Source organism: Oncorhynchus mykiss, chromosome 15 (genome assembly GCF_057628025.1).
Source record: "Oncorhynchus mykiss isolate SJ-2025 chromosome 15, ASM5762802v1, whole genome shotgun sequence".
In the NCBI taxonomy this organism is placed as follows: Eukaryota; Metazoa; Chordata; class Actinopteri; order Salmoniformes; family Salmonidae; genus Oncorhynchus; species Oncorhynchus mykiss.
The window spans coordinates 27,728,905-27,751,005 of record NC_143036.1 but is presented as its reverse complement, the minus strand read 5'-3'; the positions used below and the strand labels follow the sequence as shown (position 1 = coordinate 27,751,005).

The following is a 22,101-nucleotide window of genomic DNA, read 5'->3' as shown; positions in this document are numbered from 1 at the left end:
GCAAGTTTGGTAGGCTACTAATGGCTATCAGCAGCATCAGAGCTTGGAGAAGCCTAACTACCGTGACTAAACAGTCACGGTAGAATTTGACTGCCTTCATGACTAGTGACCCCCAGTGTGGCGGTAATACGGTCACCGCAACAGCCCTACTCGTACATGCGTTGGCAGTACCCAACTCGCTAACTACCCTAATGGCCTGGTACTCAGGGGTCTATTGTCTCTCAAACCACTCTGACATCAATAGAAATCCAATCGAAAAGCATATCAAACACTTATCATCAAAACAATAAAATGCTTTTAAAACTCACCTCACTGTGATTGATCAATTTGAAGAAAGAAGTTCAACAACAGCTTGAAATTTTGTTTTAAAGCCTAACATAACTAAATGGGCAGCGCTTTCTAAGGTGATAATTAATTCAAAACCCCCATACACATATTAGAGCTTACGCATAGGCCTTTGAGCCCAAGCCCGGAAACCGGATAAAAAAACGTACATTAAAATAATGATTGTGCCGTTATACTATACAGAGCCTGCCGCACACTACGCATGGGAGAAAAACGTTTTAAAAAACTGATTTAAGATGTCTTTGGTACATCATTGGTCTAGTATATGCTCCAAAATTTAAACAAATTATAGTAATCACCTTTGAGTGTGGACTGTATTATTATGTATACTGGATGGACTAGTTACCTTATGCTACGTTCCAAACGTTCTGTTCATGAGTCTGGGAGAGAACGTATAGGCCTCGGCGATGCTGTTGGTTCATCAATTGTGCAGGGCGGCTAAGCCTACAATTATAGTGAATTTGTATTTGAATTTGAATAGCCTACACTGCAAAAATAGAACGACTTGAAACACCATGATTGTGTAATGAAACCATGAAAATGGGTGCATCTAACCTGAGAACTTGTGTTTGGAGGGTGTTTGAATATAAACCCAATAAAAATGTTACGATACACAGAAAGGGTTTTAAAACAGAAGTACTCTGAAACACCCAAATTGGTTCTTCAATCTGAATATTGGTGTTTTTAAGTGTTGTGAAAGCAAAACACCTTTTGCGGTTTTCAGTACAGTTAAAAGGCAACATCAAAACACACAAAATATTATTTTGCAGACTGTGTCTCTCATACAATCAAATTGTTAAGAAATGCAATTGGTTTATAGCCTAAATATTGATTGTTGATAAGGGCCTATGGAGAATGTTTTCTTGTGAAATTACACCTTCATTTTGTCATAGCTTTATTTATACAAATTAGAAACAGGAGGAGACAGAGAATGAGTGAAAGTGGGACAGGAGGGAGCAGGAATTGAACCCCCGACTTCTGTGGCAGTAAAATGGTATATTTAATTGTAATTTGATCTGAGTTTTACACACTCAACCACACAGCAAAAAAACATTTCTGGGGTGAATTGAAATTGATAAAAGAAACAACCAACATGTACTTAAAAAAAATGAATGCAAGTTGTTTCAATGATTTGTTAATTTCATTTTACCAAAACATTTAAGAATAAATCCAATTTAATATGTTTCTCAAAATGTAAGGATCTTTCGTAAGAATAACCAAAGAGAGAGAGACAATTGAGTGACTTAATTCATTGGAAGTATTTGGTTTTAAGCTCCTTACACTTCCCATCTTGCTCTGATTTTGGAGGATTGTGGGTAATTATTTATTTTTAGACTATAATTATTTTACACAATGTTGTATGCATTTTTGAAGAAAGAAAAGTATACTTCTATATTAGTATTAAGAAGCTTGTTGTGCTACGAGGTGCAATGGATCATGATGAACGGATATCTAAACCATCAGGGAAAATGACGTTCATTGATGAGATGACCCATTCCCACATTTCCAACTTTTAATACAGAGGCAAATGCAGTATCCTGCAATACTCGCTGTTGTTATGTTCTAAATGAGCATAGTAAAACACACTGATGATTAGTAAAGCTTAAACCAAGTTTATTCACCCATTGGGTCGATACAGCCGCACCAGACAAAATAATTTCACACCAGCACTGATATTTAACCCTTTCTCCTATGCCGATTCTTCGCCTACATATCTGAACAGCCAATGCATCTCTGTTGCTAGACAGAACCGTAGTGATACCTGTTCTTCCTTACTTCATCTGACCTGATAACGAGTCCGCGGGAGCTGTTGACTTCTTCCAGTTCAACTTTCTCCTGATAGCACAAGACTTGAAAAGCAACGAGAAACACAAAACATAACAGTATTAACAAGGTGGTAAGCTATGCATAATTATATATGCAAAGACACCCAGAGTCGGATAACATGACACTTCCCACTCTCTCTTTGCCTGACTCTATGCCTCCAGGATACTTTTCTGCTAGATTCCACAAAAAGGAAGGCCAAAGAGAACCTCCTCAAGCTTTCACCCAGGCTTTCACCCAGTCTTCACCTTTCTCGCCACAGGCTCCGAGAGGTGTTCCCAAGCCATGTCATTTTCACTTTGTTCCCCATCTTCTTCCTCCATTGCCACCTGATAGGCATGTCACCTGATAGGCAAGTGCGCAGCCCTAATCAACGCAACATCCTCTTGAGGTAACTCAGCACTGTATGCTTTCACATCAATGCCTTCAGAATGTTGTCCGGTGTACAATTACCCCAACATCTAGCCTTTTATATGATGCATTAACCAATAAAGCAACTAACCCAACCCAACTATGGCGGTTAAAGTAGCTCCCAGACCCAACCCATCTGTATGTATACAGTGGAATCTAGTCTTTCTCTCTCTTTAGCTCCACTTCCTCTGTCATGGATTCTTCAAGCTCACCCATTATGCAGCTGGACCTCACTTCACGTGAGAGGTGTGAATCCACCAGCGAGAGACAAGACTATCTTTACCGCTGAAGGTGCTGTAAGGAGTACTGTGTGTGGACCAGACCAACGCTGTCCCAACACCCCCGCCTGGTGTATAATCATGTACACTCAATCTCCAGAATTCAGCCCGTGCCCTCGGTTATCTCCTGCTCTTCATGAGCCGCAGGCCTCATGTGTACCTCGCCTCCTGCTACTGTAACGTCTGCTTCCAGTTCACACTCTCAAACACGTAGATCCCCAGAACGCAGCTCGCTCTCCAGATCCCAATTACCTGAATTCGGATCACCTGTTCACACACCTGTATGTCATTTACACACTCTATTTAGTTCAGTTCTTTGCACCCCATCAGTGTGAGGTATTGTTTGTTTTGATACACATTTCTATTCGGAGCACTGTTTTTTCCCATATTAGTCCTCCTGTGTATCATAGCTTTGGCCACCCTCACTAACTACGCCTTTTTGCCTATTCCCTGCCTGTACTTTTGCATATCGTATTTCCTGTCATCAACCTCTTGCCTGATTTCCCGGACCACGTTACTAGCCTTTTCCCTGCCTGTACTGTTGCCTTTTTGGACCACCTGTGTATGACCTTCTACCTGCCCCTGGACCCAGGTACTTGCCCCCTCCTGTGGTCCTATACAAATAAACACCTGATGTGCCCTGCGCTTGAAACCAGCTCTCTGTCTCCCATCGTATTCATTACAGCTACAGATACATTTGCACATATATCATTCCATCTAACCCATAACACAATGGTCACTACTCCTAATGCAATTAGAAGGTAGTCGTTTTGGAATTGTTAGGTTAGATTACTCGTTGGTTATTACTGCATTGTCGGGACTAGAAGCACAAGCATTCCGCTACACTCGCATTAACATCTGCTAACCATGTGTATGTGACAAATACATTTGATTTGATTTGAATTCTAAAGTTATAAACATTCTAAAACATTCTCAACTCAATTAGTCAATATACATCAGTCCCTCCTCTGGAACAATGATCACTCTCATGTTCCACGAAACCTAAAAACATATAGACTTAAACAGGGAAAAGAGAAAATACGTGTTTAGTAATTTCACACCACCCTTGATGAAACTAGGACTGGGGACAGAACCGTCCATCCGTTACGTTCCATGCCCATGTGATGCTGGTCTCCATGCCTGTCTCCTTCATTTTCATCCTTGGGTGTTAACGCAAGACACAGACTATGAGCCTTGTATGCAATGAATTGTACCGTATCATCCAGCGATCTATACGTATTGATGCGATTTAACATAAAAATTCTGATGACATGGTAAAAATTAAAAAACGTAACGATTGACCCAAGCTCACCTCCAGTGAGTTCTCTAATAACCTCCCTGTGGGAGGACACTTAAAGATAAGGTTTCTAGAGCCTCTCTAGGCCCAATCAATTTGATCAGTGCACCCACCCCTCACAGTTTGAGAGCAACTCTCTCTCGCTGTATCCAAATCATAACTAAAATATTTTCTAAATTATCCAACCCAAATTTAGAATGACAGTCCTTAGTGCTTTACTTTGAGTCTATCACTCAAATTCAAGCTTCTCAACCTAGCACACATCATCACGGTTAGAATGTACATTTATAAACGGGACCTTTTATTGCCGGTAATAACTCTTCTCACTCTTCTTCGCGAGTGGCATGGTAATGAAATTGTTCGCAGTGTGTAGAACTTCCTCAATCAAATCAAATCAAATTGTATTTGTCACATGTGCCGAATACAACAGTTGTAGACCTTACAGTAAAATTCTTACTTACAAGCCCCTAACCAAAAATGCAGTTTCAAAAATACGAATAAGAATAAGAAATAAAAGTAACAAGTAAAATAACAATAGCGAGACTATATACAGGGGGTACCGGTACAGGGCCAATGGGCGGGGGCACCGGCCAGTCGAGGAGATTGAGGTAATATGTACATGTAAGTAGAGTTATTAAAGTGGCTATGCATAGATAGTAACAGAGAGTAGCAGTGTCGTAAAAGGGGGGGAGGAAGCAAATAGTACGGGTAGCCATTTAATTAGATGTTCAGTAGTCTTATGGCTTGGGAGTAGAAGCTGTTTAGAAGCCTCTTGTACCTAGACTTGGCCCTCAGGTACCGCTTGCCGTGCGGTAGCAGAGAGAACAGTCTATGACTAGGGTGGCTGGGGTTGCTGACAATTTTTAGGGCCTTCCTCTGACACCACCTGGTATAGAAGTCCTGGATGGCAGGAAGCTTGGCCCCAGTGATGTACTGGGCCGAACGCACTACCCTCTGTAGTGCCTTGCAGTCAGAGGCCAAGCAGTTGCCATACCAGGCAGTGATGCAACCATGCTCTCGATGGTGCAGCTGTAGAACATTTTGAGGATCTGAGGACCCATGCCAAATCTTTTCAATACCACCCCCCTTTTCCCGGCACTTCCTTATAGTGTTACGATTCATCTTCCCAACGGCACATATGAAACTCTTGCCTGTTACATTTGATAGCCCTTGATAATGTCCCGATTTCAATATAAAGTCATCTGTTTTCCCACGTACACGAGTCTCTCACCTGAGCCGCTACCACCATTCTGTCTGGTCCATTTCTCCCACCAGTACACCAGGAGCATGAGAGAAGTTTGAATGTTATCTCTCTCTATATGCGCGGTCTCAGGACTCATGGCGCATTCCTGCCGCCCGTACCCAGGTTGATGGCTCGGACTCAGATAGGAGTGTTACAAGTCACTGTTGCATAGAACGCCTTGGTCGCTTTTTCTTCAGCCGGTTAGGCAGGGTTTTGAGGTTCAAACACACTGTTTGTGGTCAAATTATTCCTACCATGTATTAAGACACCCTCTGACGTCACCTTCCATGATAACCTAAATAGAGGACAGATCAGACGATATAAAATGTAAATCTATTTCATAAGAAAATGACACAAAATGTCTCATGGGATTAAACCCCCCCAAGGTTTTCTGAGTTGCAAGGAGTGTTTGGCCAGATAATTTTTATTTGTTACCTCTTTAGAATCCATCTCCCTGGCATTTCGCCGAGATTCTTCAAGCCAAAATACTTTTTCCTGTGGCAATAGTTGGGCGGGCGGGTGCGGGCAGCGAACAGGTGAAAAGCATGCATTTAGTTTTACTAGCGTTTAAGAGCAGTTGGAGGCCACGGAAGGAGTGTTGTATTGCATTGAAGCTCGTTTGGAGGTTAGTTAACACAGTGTCCAAAGAAGGGCCAGATGTATACAGAATGGTGTCGTCTGCGTAGAGGTGGATCAAGGAATCGCCCGCAGCAAGAGCGACATCGTTGATATATATATAGAGAGAAAAGAGTCGGCCTGAGAATTGAACCCTGTGGTACCCCCCATATAGACTGCCAGAGGTCCGGACAACAGGCCCTCCGATTTGACACACTGAACTCAGTCTGCGAAGTAGTTGGTGAACCAGGCGAAGCAGTCATTTGAGAAACCAAAGCTATTGAGTCTGACGATAAGAATACGGGGATTGACAGAGTCGAAAGCCTTGGCCAGGTCGATGAATACAGCTGCACAGTACTGTCTTTTATCAATGGCGGTTATATCGTTTAGTACCTTGAGAGTGGCTGAGGTGCACCCATGACCAGCTCGGAAACCGGATTGCACAGCAGCGAAGGTACGGTGGGATTTCGAAATGGTCAGTGATCTGTTTGTTAACTTGGCTTTCAAAGACTTAGAAAGGCAGGGCAGGATAGATATAGGTCTGTAACAGTTTGGGTCTAGAGTGTCACCCCCTTTGAAGAGGGGGATGACCGCGGCAGCTTTCCAATCTTTAGGGATCTCGGACGATACGAAAGAGAGGTTGAACAGACTGGTAATAGGGGTTGCAACAATGGCGGCAGATAATTTTAGAAAGAGAGGGTTCAGATGATCTAGCTCAGCTGATTTGTATGGGTCCAGGTTTTGAAGCTCTTTCAGAACATCTGCTAGGGGAGGCTTGGGCAAGTAGCTGCGGGGGGGTGCGGAGCTGATGGCCGGGGTAGCCAGGAGGAAAGCATGGCCAGCCGTAAAGAAATGTCTATTTAAATTTTAGATTATCATGGCTTTATCAGTGGTGACCGTGTTACCTAGCCTCAGTGCAGTGGGCAGCTGGGAGGAGGTGCTCTTGTTCTCCATGGACTTTAGTGTCCTAAAACTTTTTGGAGTTAGAGCTACAGGATGCAAATTTATTTTTGAAAAAGCTAGCCTTTGCTTTCCTGACTGACTGTGTATATTGGTTCCTGACTTCCCTGAACAGTTGCATATCGCGGGGACTATTCGATGCTATTGTAGTCCGCCACAGGATGTTTTTGTGCTGGTCAAGGGCAGTCAGGTCTCGAGTAAACCAAGGCCTATATCTGTTCTTAGTTTTACATTTTTTGAAAGGGGCATGCTTATTTAAGATAGTGAGGAAATTACTTTTAAAGAACGACCATGCATCCTCTACTGACAGGATGAGGTCAATATCCTTCCAGGATACCCGGGCCAGGTCGATTAGAAAGGCCTGCTCGCAGAAGTGTTTTAGGTAGCGTTTGACAGTGATGAGGGGTGGTCTTTTGACCGCGGACTCATAGCGGATGCAGGCAATGAGGCAGTGATCACTGAGATCCTGATTGAAAACAGCAGAGGTGTATTTGGAAGGCAAGTAGGTCAGGATAATATCTATGAGGGTGCCCATGTTTATGGATTTAGGGTTGTACCTGGTGGTTTCCTTGATAATTTGTGTGAGATTGAGGGCATCTAGCTTAGATTGTAGGACTGCTAGGGTGTTAAGCATATCCCAGTTTAGGTCACCTAACAGAACGAACTCTGAAGATAGATGGGGGGCAATCTATTCACATATGGTGTCCAGGGCACAGCTGGGAGCTGAAGGGGGTATGTAACAGGCGGGAACAGTGAGAGACTTATTTCTGGAGAGATTCGTTTTTAAAATTAGAAACTCGAACTGTTTGGGCATAGACCTGGAAAGTATGACATTACTTTGCAAGCTATCTTTGCAGTAGATAGAACTGCCAAAGGGGGAGGAGTTGCAATCTTGACAGAAAATGTTGTAGTTGGGTATGGAAATTTCAGATTTTTTGGTGGCCTTCCTAAGCCAGGATTCAGACACGACAAGGACATCGGGGTTGGCGGATTGTGCTAAGGCAGTGAGTAAAACAAACTTAGGGAGGAGGCTTCTGATGTTAACATGAAGCTGGATCCAGGGACAGGCAGAAGGGGTCCAAAAAGGCAATAGTATAGGCAGGGAAAAGGCTACTAACGTCGTCCGGGAGATCAGGCAATGGGTTGATAACAGGAAATCGGATAGGCTAAAGTACAGGCAGGGAATAGGCAAAAGGCGTCGTTAGTGAGGCAAGAAAAAACAATCATACACAGGAGGAGTAAATTATGGCGAAAAACAGAGCTTCGAAAAGAAGTGTGTCACAAAACAAACAATACCTCACAATGTTGGGGTGCAGAGAACTGAACTAAATAGTGTGTGATAATGACATATAGATGTGTGAACAGGTGATCAGAGTTCAGGTGATTGGGATCTGGAGAGTGAGCTGCGTTCAGGGGATCTATGTGTTTGAGTGTGTGAGTTGGAAGCAGACATTACAACTAGACAGGACTTGAAACACCATAATAGTGTTTTCAATTTTTTGGGGTAGTGCTCCCAGCCCCTGGCACACAACACTTGATTAAGTGGTGTTACAACACACCATGTAATGTTTCAAAACATCTCAGGATGATGTGTTTCAATACTCCAGGAAAGTTAAGGTTTCATCTCCTTGAAGTTGGTGGCAGTTCAGTTGCCACTAGTTTTGGTGTTACAAAACACTTCATTTAAAAAGTATAGTAGAGCCTAATAGGGCATTTTTTATATTGTCATAATTAATAGGCTGAGAAAATACCTTTAGCTACAGAATAACTCACCACCATGCGTTTCAATTTCCCCTCTCTCCTTCATTCCTTTCTCCAGCGTGCAGAGAGAGGGGAGGTCAACAGTTTAATTAAATATGTTTTGTTGCTGAAACATGTTGCTATCAATGTTCCCGAACGGATTTCACTTGGTTTTCCAAATGAAGCACTGGCTAGCTGCAGGAACAGGGTTGGAGAGACCATGGCATACAGAGTACTGGCTAGCTGCAGGAACAGAGTTGGAGAGACCATGGCATACAGAGTACTGGCTAGCTGCAGGAACAGGGTTGGAGATACCATGGCATACAGAGTACTGGCTAGCTGCAGGAACAGGGTTGGAGAGACCATGGCATACAGGCTAGCTGCAGGAACAGGGTTGGAGAGACCATGGCATACAGAGTTTGGGCAGAATATCAAACAGTGGTTTATGCATGTGGTGAAATAACCGGAGTAGCCAACCAGCCAGATTGAAAAACGACCCGCGGGAAAGCAGCCTCCATTCGCTCTCCGAGTGCATACAGATGACATGTATTTTCCCCCTGCTCCTGTTTCTGCCCATTTGATAATAGGCCATCCCTAAATCTCAACAAATTTTACATATTAGTAAAGACAATATTAAACTGAGATAAGAACAGCAAGGAACAGAGCGCAAGCTTTTTTTGCTACTTTCTCAAGTCATCAATAGCCTATAGTCGCATCATGTTGGTCATATATGTTTTGATTTCTAAGATATTCTAAGGTTTGTATCATTCACAACTAAACTTGACAAATAATTCTAAATCTTGTGTATAGGACCTGTTTCAAATGATCACTCTAATGCTCAAAATAGCCACTTCATATGCACACTCACTCCAGAATGGAACCAATATCTTAGTTAATGTTAGTTAATGACTCAAAAAACTGTTAAATCCCCTTGGATTGATGAGAAATTGAAAAATGGTATGGTTTAGAGAGATGAGGCAAAGGGTATGGCAAATAAGTCTGGCAGTGCAACCGATTGGCAGTCGTACTGCAAATTGAGTAATCATGTGACTAAACTGAATAAAAATAAGAAACTATACTACGAAACAAAATAAATAATATAAAGAATGACAGTAAAAATCTTTGGAGCACTTTAAATGACATTTTGGGCAAAAAGGAAAACTCCGCTCCATCGTTCATTGAATCAGATGGCTCATTCATCACAAAACCAACTGATATTGCAAACTACTTAAATTCTTTTTTCACTTGTCGGATTAGCAAACTTAGGCATTACATGCCAGCAACAAACTCTGACACTACACATCCAAGTATATCTGACAAAATTCTGAAAGACAAGCATTTTAATTTTGAATTCCATAAAGTGAGAGTGGAAGAGGTAAAAATGATTGTTGTCTATCAACAATGACAAGCCACCGGGGTCTGACAACTTGGATGGAAAATTACTGAGGATAATAGTGGATGATATTGCCACTCCTATTTGCCATATCTTCAATTTAAGCCTACTAGAAATTGTTTGCCCTCAGGCCCAGAGGGAAGCAAAAGTCATTCCGCTACCTAAGAATAGTAAAGCCCCCTTTCCTGTCTCAAATAGCCATCCAATCATCCTGTTATCACCCCTTCGTAAACTTTTGGTAAAAATGGTGTTTGACCAGATACAATGCTAATTTACAGTAAACAAATTGACAACATACTTTCAGCACGCTTTTAGGGAAGGACACTCGATAAGCACAGCACTTACACAAATGACTGATGATTGACTGAGAGAAATGTATGATAAAAAGATTGTGTGGGCTGTTTTGTAAGACTTTATCGATAATAGTCTGCTGATGGAAAAACGAATGTGTTATGGCTTTACACCCCCTGCTATATTGTGGATAAAGAGTTACCTGTCCATCAGAACACAAAGGGTATTATTTAATGGAAGCATCTCCACATAATCCAGGTAGAATCACGAATTCCCCAGGGCAGCTGTCTAGGCCCCTTACTTTTTGAGTAAAGCCAGTGTGTCTATGTATGCAGAAGACTCAACACTATACACGTCAGCTACTACAGCGACGGAAATGACTGAAACACTTAACAAAGAGCTGCAGTTAGTTTCAGAATGGATGGCAAGGAAAAAGTTACATAAAGAATATAACAAACTAAAAGCATTGTATTTGGGACAAATCATTCACTAAACCTCAACTAAATCTTGAATAATGTGGAAATTGAGCAAGTTGAGGTGACTAAACTGCTTGGAGTAACCCTGGATTGTATACTGTCATGGTCAAAACATATTGATACAAGAGTATCTTTTAATTTTATTTAACCTTTATTTAACTGCTCAAGTCAGTTCAGAACAAATTCTTATTTACAATGGCAACTACCCCAGGCCAAACCCATACAACGCTGGGCCAATTGTGCACCACCCTATGGGACTCCCAATCACCCCAATCACAGCCTGATAATGCAGCCTGGATATGAACCAGGGACTGCAGTGACACCTCTTGCACTGAGATGCAGTGCCTTAGAGCGCTGCGCCACTCGGCAGCTAAGATGGGGAGAAGTCTCTCCATAATAAAGTGCTGCTCTGCCTTAACAGCACTATCAACAAGGCAGGTCCTACAGGCCCTAGTTTTGTTGCACCTGGACTACTGTTCAGTCATGTGGTCAGGTGCCACAAAGAGGGGATTAGGAAAATTGCAATTGGCTCAGAACAGGACAGCACGGCTGGCCCCTGGATGTACACAGAGAGCTAACATTAATAATATGCATGTCAATCTCACCTGGCTCAAAGTAAAGTACAGATTTACTTCATCATTACTTGTATTTTTGAGAGGTATTGACATGTTGCACCGAGCTGTCTGTTTGAACTACTGGCACACAGCTCCGGCACCCATGCATACCCCACAATATATGCCACCAGGTCTCTTCACAGTCCCCAAGTCCAGAACAGACTATGGGAGGCACACAGTACTACACAGAGTCATGACTACATGGAACTCTATTCCACATCAAGCAACTCACGCAAGCTTTAAAATTATATTTAAAAAACAGATCAAATACACCTTATGGAACAGCGGGGACTGTGAAGAGACACATGCATACACACACGATAACATACGCACTATACACACACATACACATGAATTTTGTGTTGTAGATATGTGGTAGTAGAGTAGTGGCCTGAGGGCACACACTTAATGTGTTGTGAAATCTGTTGTGAATGTATTGTAATGTTCTATAAATTGTATAACTGCCTTAACAGCAGCTAATGGGGATGCATAATAAATACCCTCTATCATAATGTTTCTATATACCTGCCTAAAATGAATAATTAATTTATTGTGATGGTGTATATTAAATTGATTTATTCTACTTTTTTAAATATAGATGTTCCAAAGGCGCACATCAGCAGCGTGTATGTGGGGAGGGCAGGAGATGCTTAACGTGTTTATGTTCACTAACGGCCAATTACCATGAGACCGGCAGTCTTTTGCGTGACAATAACCAGCTGACATTTCATGACCGCCACAGCCCTAATTGCATTGTCCTCTTTGTATCAAATCAAATCAAAATATATTTGCGCCGAATACAACAGGTGTAGTAGACCTTACAGTGAAATGCTTACTTACAAGCCTTTAACCAACAATGCAGTTTTAAGAAAAATAAGAGTTAAGAAAAGTATTTCCTAAATAAACTCAAGTAAAAAATGTGTGTTCACATGTCCTATCTCAGTCTAATAGATGACACAGACTGTATACCAGCACACACCCAGAGGCCCTCACACCAAGGAGACCACATTAATATACCCATGTTCATTTCTTAATGGAATCTCTGTATTTACTTATAGATGGCTGTCCTGGAAATACAGGCTAATGGAGATGCTGTTGTGTCCAAGGAGGCCATCACCAACGCAGGCCAGTCTCTGGAGGATCCCCTCATGAGAGTCAGTCTCACTCATGTTTCCATCCATGGCCCAAATATAGCAAAGCATCAAAATTGGCCAATGTGCAAAAACACATTTGATTAAAACCCACACCTTATGAAATCGAGTTTATTGAATGTACATTTTAAAGGATCCCAACACACAAATTAAACCCTAACTAATACACTACATAGCTCTGACCTTTGACCTCCACTCCCTCTTGCAGGAGTTTACTCAGTCGTGTGTGCGTCACGAGGCCAAGCAGCGTCCCACAGCCCACGACCTGCTCTTCCACCGCGTGCTGTTTGAGGTTCACTCCCTCAAGCTACTGGCTGCCCACTGCCTCATCAGCAACCAGTGTGAGTGTCTCCATCTCTGAAGCCCCCCATGCACATGGCATGCAATCTGTGGATTGACAACTGCCAATTTTGTGGCATGATGGCACAAACAAAATGCAAAACAGGCTAGCCATTTGTGTGGGAGAGAAAATGTTTCCACATATTATTTCCTTTTTGTTATGGGACAGCTGAAAAATACTGAAATCCTTCATTGGATTTTGTGGGATTTCTTTGAACGTCTGTTGTTACAATGGAAGTGGAAACGTTTTTTGATTTGATTTGCTATATGCCAAACTGGTGTGGCATCCATGTAACACTCCCTTACCCATCTCTCTTTGCAGACCTGTTGCCAGAGAACTGTGTGGAGGAGAAGACCAAGTCCTTTGACCCCAACGGTCTCATGGCAGAAATCAAACATGGCAACCGGCCAGGCGTTCAGCTCAAGTATTCCCATGTGTCTCCTTTGGAGCTGGACAAGTTCCTGGAGGACGTCAAGTAAGGGCTAATTCCATTCACCCATTGGGCTCTCGTCAAAAGTAGTGCACTATTATAGCGAATACGGTGCAATTTAGGATGCAGCCTTAAAGAGCTGCCTTGGTCATTGCCTCTTATGGGCTTTGTGTAGGGTGTCATTAAGAAATGGCCTTGTGGCCCCTGACATCATTCTGACTCATCCCTCTTTAGGAATGGGATATACCCCCTCATGAACTTTGCGTCGTCGCGGCCCCACCCCGTACCCCGTGCCCTATCCCTGTCCCACGAACAGGTGGAGACGGCGAAGTCCCCCACCCCTGAGCCCCAAGAGACAGAGAGCAGAAAGGTGTGTGTCGGTCTTTCTATTTGTTTGTGTGTGTTAAGCCCTATTTGGACAGGATTCATTTTACTGGCGGAGGTCGGGTAATGTAATTATGTAATTACGTAATAATTACAAAAAAGGTGTTGCTCATGATTTGAACAAGAAAAAAATGTGATTCAATAAATTGAACGAAGTGCTGTGCATAGCCTATATATGAAGGCCCTATGTATCAACTTTCACAGTGAATGCTTTTATTTATATGTTTTGTGCGTATTAATTTAATATTGCCGATGTAAAAATAAATTTAAAGTTACAATTTTATGTAACCCTTGCTGTTAATAGATGGCAAAGCAGCATACAGCTTACCTAAACTTTTGGAAATGATAAGTTCACTTTCTCATTCAACGCCTTAAAACGCATCTCAAGTGCAATTGCACCGTTTAGCTCACGTCTGAAGGATGGGGGGCATTTAGGACGTCTATTGTGGAATTAATTTATGATCACACTTCCTCAATTCAAATATTACGCCGACATGATATCAAAGATGGTTTGGTATGGTGTGAGTTGTCAGTGTAGACCTGTTATCGCCTGGACTTGTTGAAATATTATCACGTCTAGAAAAAAATAACGAATTACAGGGGGCGTGTTTGGAAAAAACGAATCCTGTCTGAATCGTACTCTGGAATAACGGATGTTCTGGGGTAATAATGACATAATCAACGTTCTCTAGTAATACTAGTCTCGTGCCAATATACAATTCCGGACAGAATAACCTACTGTTTTTCAGCAAACTCCAAGGTCTTCTCATAATACTAGTTCCGTGCGTATCGACATCTCTGTGTTTACCGAGACATTACAGCGTTTGACAGGTACTGCTGGAAGTTTGAGCAAGAAAACATAGAATTAATGCTTAAACAAAGTGCTGCATATATTTCATATGAATGGCCTGCATTTAGCAACTTTCACAGTGATTCTTGTGTCAATACGTTTTGTGCCATAGAATTCAAGTTGAACATCGCCAAATGTGTCAGTTTAAGTAGGCCTAAGTGTTTTTGTGCCTATAATCTTAATTAATTCAACCCTGGCTGTTGATGAATTAGGCAACAGATGACAAAGCAGGGCATTCCCGGGTTCCCCATTGACCTAAACTTTTAGGAAATAGCAAGTTTATCATCCATAAAATCATATCAAGCAAATACTGTCCAGACGCTCAAATTTTTATTAGGAGGGATGTCTACCGCAGATCGCTAAAATAATCATTATGATTATAATATTATGGGGACACCTACAGTACCGGTCAAACGTTTGGACACACCTACTCATTCAAGAGTTCTTCTTTATTTTTTACTATGTTCTACATTGTAGAATAATAGGGAAGACATCAGAACTATGAAAGAACACATATGGAATCATGTATTAACTATAAAAGTGTTAAACCAATCTAAATATATTGTATATTTTAGATGATTCAAAGTAGCCACTGTTTGCCTTGATGACAGATTTGCACACTCTTGAAAAACCCTGGTATGAGTGGGTTCGTCAAAAACCTTTGACTGTTACTGTATATATTTGGCAGCGAAGCACAAGTTATAATTGTAGTTTATTATCGTCTAGACATGATGATGAAATATCTTCATGTCTAGAATATAAAAACCTCCACTCCAGGCTTCCGTCGTAGACTCAATTGAATGAAAAAGAAAATAAGGAATCCTGTGCAATCTTCCTCTGAAATAATGCACATGCTGAGATAATGATTACATAACCGACGTCTGTAATAATACTAGTCCCGGGCTTTAAAGAGAATAGTGCATGTTAAAGTACACTGATCACTCTAACTGATGGTTGGTCTGATGGTGTGTTGCAGGTGATTCAGATGCACTGTAACTTGGAGTCAAATGAAGAAGGGACCAAAACTCATGTGAGTTTGACTATAGTCTTCTTTTAAATAATGGTGTCAATGTGTACAACCCCCCCCCCCATGTCACGTGGCCTTTTGGAGTTACTATAACATGACATAACATCGCTATTTTTAAAAATCCATTCTGATCCTCATTGCATTTGGGGGATAAGCATATTCTGTGTTGACAAAATATATTCCTCTATCCTGTCCTCTCCTTAGCTCTCTCTGTTTCTTAAGATGGACGACAAGCTCCATCGACAACTTAGCTGTGACATCCTTCCGAGTAAGTTCTAATGGACACTTTCATATCCATTATTATGTTTTTTTTTTTTTACATATCGTGGTATGAGGCTGAACTATTTTGTATGAATCTTTCAGCTGACAGCTCCAAAGACCTTGCCAATGAACTTGTTCACTACGCCTTCATAAGTGAGGTAGGTATCCTTGTCGCCTAATGTTATTGCAAACGGCCATAGTCATTTGCAATAACCTGTAATGATCTAATCTCAAACCCTGTGTAACCCCATGCAGGAGGACTGTGGGAAGCTGGCAGGATTCCTTGAGGACGCGCTCACCAGACACAAGGGCAAAGCGCTGGCCTCTGGGATCACACAGTGAGAAGGGGCGGCTCCGGAAGCTGGCCCACAGAGAGGGGCCTCGAGCATTGACCACTCAAACAGAGCAAGACAGGGGCTAGAAGGCAGGATGACTCAGCCAGGATCAGAGGGACTGGCTCCAGTGAGCGTTTGAAGGGTTGAGCCTGATGAGTGGTGATTGGGACTGGGCCTGATGATTGGTGGATCATCCCAAAGAGGGCTAGGATAGGCCAGGACTGAGAGGGACTGAAAGCATCTCCGGTTGGATGACTCAGAGGCATCATGACTTGTTAAATCCATTTGAATTCAATCACTTTTTGACAACACCCCTTTTGATTTGAACAAAATCTGCCATACATATTTGCCCGTTGTAGAAGTGCTCCGAAAGTGACATTCAAGTGATAAAAGTGCTTTGACTGATTTTGCAAACTCCACCATACCATGAGACATCCATATCTTCATCACTGGAAAATATAATCAGTTGAGATGTATATCATTTAAATGCATACAAACAGGGTTGTCAAATATTTGATCATGTCTGGCAAAAATATAAAAACATTATACAAATGTTTTATTTTTTACCTTTAACGTCAATTATCTTTTCACATATGTTGTAACTTAGACCCTATTTTTTACATTTGTGTTATGCCCGCCATTGGTTGAGACACAACATGCTCTTGAATAAATCCAAATCATATACACATATTTAGCAGATGTTATTGCTGGTGTAGCGAAATGCTTGTGGTCCTAGCTCCAACAATGCAGTAGTATCTAACAATTCACAACAATGCACACAAATCTAAAAGTAAAAGAATGGAATTAAGTAATATATAAATATTAGGATGAGCAATGTCGGAGTGGCATTAACTAAAATACAGTAGAATGGAATATATACATATGTAAACATGATTAAAGTGACTAGTGTGCCATTATTAAAGTGACCAGTGGTTCCATGTCTATGTACATAGGGCAGCAGCCTCTAAGGTACAGGGTGAGTGTCATGTTTTGGCAGAAAAATGTACTAAAATGGGAATAAAAGGAAAATGTCAACTTTCAAATGGTACCACAAAGATCATCAGAGAATGTTGACTTGAATGGGTATATTTGTTGTTTTAAATCTTTCTGAAAATCTGTTCTTTCTGACCACTTCTTCCATGAGAAAACATGTATGGAAAGTTTTGTTTAAATCAAGAGATGCTGTCAAAAAGTGATTGAATTCAAATGGATTTACCCGGCTATGTTCAGCTATCCCACAATGCAGTGGAAGATTGCAGTGGAAGTCCCCTGCCTAAAAGGGCTGTAAATGCCTTAAGATGTAATCATCCATAATGACACTACTATACTGTACTGCCGGTAGAGATGTTTCCAATGAGGAATGGATGTAGTGCATTCAAGACAAACCAATAAAACAGCTATGTTTTTATGTTATTTTACAGTCTTCTAATTAATAGTTGATCCAGAAATGTACATTTGGAAGTTGTTTTTGGAAAATAATCTATAAAACGTTTTTTTTTTTTTAATAAATAGGCTCCCTAGTTTTATAAGCCCACGCAATACCTACCATAGAAATTTCTAGCTCTTAGCAAATTTGATGACAAAGATGAGAACCGTCCAACATGCATGGTTAACATGCTAACACTTAAGTTAACTTCATTCTTTTTGCTTAGTTCTATGAACAGTATTAGCGTTGCACAGACCTTTTTCTGTTGATGTTTTAATGGTGTATAATGGTCTTCAAAACACACTCGCAGCACATTCTAACAGTGCTTTGCTAGGCTGAATGAATCTCCGTGCATTAGTAGTAACGAGCAATGAGGTGATGCCTCTCTTTTAGCCTGTAGTGCTCTTAAGGGTTTTCCCTTTGAAAGTGTTCTGTAAGCCAAAGACTTGCAAAGTGCCTGTGATGGCAACCCACTATGTACAAAACCCATAATCCAAAACGCCACAGCAACATAACTTCAGAAATGACAAAAACTCCTGACAGTCAACGATTCAGTCTATTGGGTTGGTGTCAACAGAATGCTATACTTTTCATTTATTCTGAAAACCAGCTTGTGAATGTGTTGAGGGGCCACAGCTTGTACCCTAGGAATGTCTAAATCCATTCTAGAAAATGGATCAGCTAAACACATAGAATATAGTCCACGCCGATTGAGGCATTTGAGAACGCGATTTTGAATGGAGGGTTTTGTTGAATAGTGAAGGGTTTCAAATAAATAAAGCCCAGAATATATTTTTTTGAAAGCAATTAATTACTGTTCTACTGAACGATATAACTACTACAGTACACAACACACAAAAAAGCATTATATACTTCTGGAGGTTGAAGATGAATTCTGCGTAAGTGTCCACAGATGTCTTGATGCATTCTAAAGCAAGCAAAAGTCAATAATAGATCTATTGCAGTGGGATTTAGTAATTTATTGATTGCTTTAAAGTAAAAAATATATATATATTAAAAACAACTTTTCTTAATCTTGAACAGTATACACTGAGTGTACAAAACAATAGGAGCACCTTCCTAATATTGAGTTGCACCCCCTTTTGCCCCTTAGAACTGCCTCAATTCGTTGGGACATGGATTCTACAAGGTGTCGAAAGCATTCCACAGGGATGCTGGGCCATGTTGACTCCAAAGCTTCCCAGAGTTGTGTCAAGTTGGCTGGATCTCCCTTGGGTGGTGGACCATTCTTGATACACATGGGAAGCTGTTGAGTGTGAAAAACGCAGCAGTGTTGCAGTTCTTAACACACTTAAACCAGTGCACCTGGCACATACTACCATACCCCCGTTCAAAGGCACTTAAATATTTTATCTTGCCCATACACCCTCTGAATGGCAGGCCCACATACACAATCCATGTCTCAGTTGTCTCAAGGCTTAAAAATCCTTCTGTAACCTGTCTCCTCCCCTTTATCTACACTGATTGAAGTGGATTTAACAGGTGACCACAATAAAGGATCATAACTTCCATCTGGATTCACCTGCTCAGTCTGTCATGGTGTTCCTATTGTTTTGTACACTCAGTGTATATTCTTCAGTATCTGCATCTGTTAACAATATGACGTTTTAGTTCTTATGCTATCTGTAAATCTCTGGTCCTATTACAATTACACTCCTGTATAGCTGTTGCATAATATGCTCATTGCTCTTCAAATGTCAAGCCTTTTATCAGCTAGTCTCTTGGGGATAGCGCTTCTCCCAGTCATTTATCTGTAGGATATGGTGTACATAAATATGTCTGTGTCTGTTCAAAGGTGTTTCCCTTGAGCAGAAGTATGAATGCTCGGAGTGGTGCTACTGTTGTCTAGTAGTCTGCAATGCATGTCTTAATAATAGCTCCAAACTGTTCAGACACTTCTTTTCAAAGATTGCCTTAGTCATTGACCGAGCTCCATTGACTGACTCCGGGGGGGGGGGGGGGCTGATAAAGGAAAATGAATGTTCAGACTAAGCAAAGCCCATTCATCCATTAGTCTTTTTCCGTAGCGATCACTTCTTTCTCCCGAGTCTGGATTCTGTTGTATGTCGGCTCTGTATTGTACTGGACGTGTTCTACTCATCCTTCTGTAAAATATTGTTCTGCAATGAATGATAATAAAACAATGTGATGTCACATCATGGTGAGACTGGGTTTAGAGGGTTTTTTAATCTTATTGAATCTTGGGGTCCTGACTTATTAAAACAGTTTCACTTAAAGTTAGAATCCTTGTTGCTCAATTTTTGGACTTATAAATGAATGATATATACACATTGATTCTTGAAGAATATAACTTAAATGCCGTGTGAGCTTAGTTTAACTGTCGTACCCCATCAGAACCCAAAATACAAGCGTATTTTACTCCAATATTAATAAACAATGTAAATGTAAACAAATACTGTATAGCCTCAAAACATGCTTAAAACCATAGCCATATATATTAAGCTCCTGTTATAACTTACGTTTTTTATATCATGGATGGTCAGACCGAGGCATCCATACCTCTATGTCTATGAATTTGAGAGTTAGCATTTCTTCAGGCCCATCTCTCAGCTTTTTGGCAAAACTGAGGTGGGGTCAATGCTTTGTTATTGTTTCAACTACGGATTCAAGCTGTAATCTGTCTTGAATATGACAACAACAACAAATCAGCAGCACTACACTGTGTAATTCAAAGCACCTGGCTACTTTTGTCAAAGAAAAAGGGGCAAAAAAACATTAAACAAAACCTGGCTACCCTGAACTGTGCATGAACATCATCGGCCCGGTTTCCCAAAAGCATCTTTAGGCTAAACCCTCTGACAGACAGCGCCTGTGGACAGGGTGGGATGGTCAGCGGTGCTCAGTGGAAGCTGCTCAGCCAGCCGAGGCAGAGAAAATAGGATTCTGCTCTATTTTTCAAGCCCATTGTTGACCAATCATATTAGAAAACGTAGCCTGCGTGGTGAGACATCAGAACGTACGTCCAACAGCAGGACCAGCTAACTTGCCCACTAGCCTAGGAACTTTTGCCACGTTCAAGTACTAGTCAGAACTAGAAAACTGACATTTCATATGCCTAGTGGCAGTGATGGAAAAAAGTACCCAAATGTCATACTTGAGTAAAAGTCTAGATACCTTAATAGAAAGTTTCTCAAGTAAAAGTGAAAGTCACCCAGGACAATACTACTTCAGTAAAACTCTAAAATTATTTGGTTCTAAATATACTTATCAAAAGTAAATGTAATTGCTAAAATATACTTAAGTATCAAAAGTAGAAATCATTTCAAATTCCTTATATTAAGCAAAGCAGACAGCACCATTTTCTTGTTTTGAATATGTATGGATAGCCAGGGGCACACTCCAGCACTCAGATATCATTTACAAATGATGCATGTGTTTAGTTAGTTCACCAGATCAGAGGCAGTAGGTACGACCACGTGTTCTCTTGATAAGTGCATGAATTGGACCATTTTCCTGTTCAGCTAAGCATTCAAAATGTAACAAGTACTTTTGGGTGTCAAGGAAAATGTATGAGGTAAAAAGTACATTGTTTTTTTTTATGTAGTGAAGTAAAAGTAAAAGTTGTCGAAAATATAAATAGTAAAGTACAGATACCCCAAAAAACGACTTATGTAGTACTTTAAAGTATTTTTACTTAAGTACTTTACACCACTGCCTAGAGTCTAACCCTATCAGTTTACAGTCACGTTTAACCATAAAAATCATTGTTTTCTAATTAATGTTTGGATTATAAAAATTCTGTTGCGAGCAAACACATTTTTATGCATGCTAGCGACTATTTTCTTGCACGTCAATAATGTTTGTTAATTTCGTTGCTATGCTCACCAGTGGCTGTCACATGGACTGTGGGCTTTCACCAAGGGGCCAGGGTTCTGGTTAAGAAGCACGGTTTCTACTGCTCCTACAGTTTTGTTTCGGTACTTCAATTTAACTGACGCCCGCCCAGAAAGACATTGTCCATACATGGCCACATAGAGAAGTCAGATTTTAAAATTCCTAATAAGACACTTTAGTTATCACCTTTGTGCACAAAACATCTATTGATTTATTCAAATGTGTCAGAAGCCAATTTTTTTCCATTACTCACAGCCGAAGACATAACATTTATATATACAGTGCCTTCGGAAAGTATTTAGACCCCTTGGCTTTTTCCACATTTTGTTAGGTTATTCAGACCCTTTACTCAGTACTTTGTTGAAGGACCTTTGGTAGCAATTATAGCCTCAAACCTTCTTGGGTATGACGTTACAAGCTTAGCAGTTTCTCCCATTCTTCTCTGCAGATCCTCTCAAGCTCTGTCAGGTTGGATGGGGAGTGTTGCTGCACAGCTATTTTCAGAGATGTTCGATCAGGTTCAAGTCCGGGCTC

The 22,101-nt window shown here is 41.0% G+C and overlaps 1 protein-coding gene across 1 annotated transcript in view; it reads left to right on the top strand.

Moving 5' to 3' along the window:
* Positions 1-19,879, top strand: part of LOC110489903 (nuclear receptor-binding protein 2) — a 53,431-nt gene extending 33,552 nt beyond the window's left edge. The window contains exons 10-17 of the mRNA XM_021562880.3: positions 12,546-12,641; positions 12,847-12,979; positions 13,300-13,453; positions 13,643-13,778; positions 15,619-15,672; positions 15,874-15,937; positions 16,033-16,088; positions 16,186-19,879. Coding sequence (XP_021418555.1) covers positions 12,546-12,641; positions 12,847-12,979; positions 13,300-13,453; positions 13,643-13,778; positions 15,619-15,672; positions 15,874-15,937; positions 16,033-16,088; positions 16,186-16,272 — 780 coding nt within the window. The 3' untranslated portion in view covers positions 16,273-19,879. The remainder of the gene's footprint in view (positions 1-12,545; positions 12,642-12,846; positions 12,980-13,299; positions 13,454-13,642; positions 13,779-15,618; positions 15,673-15,873; positions 15,938-16,032; positions 16,089-16,185) is intronic.
* The last annotated feature ends 2,222 nt before the right edge of the window (positions 19,880-22,101 follow it).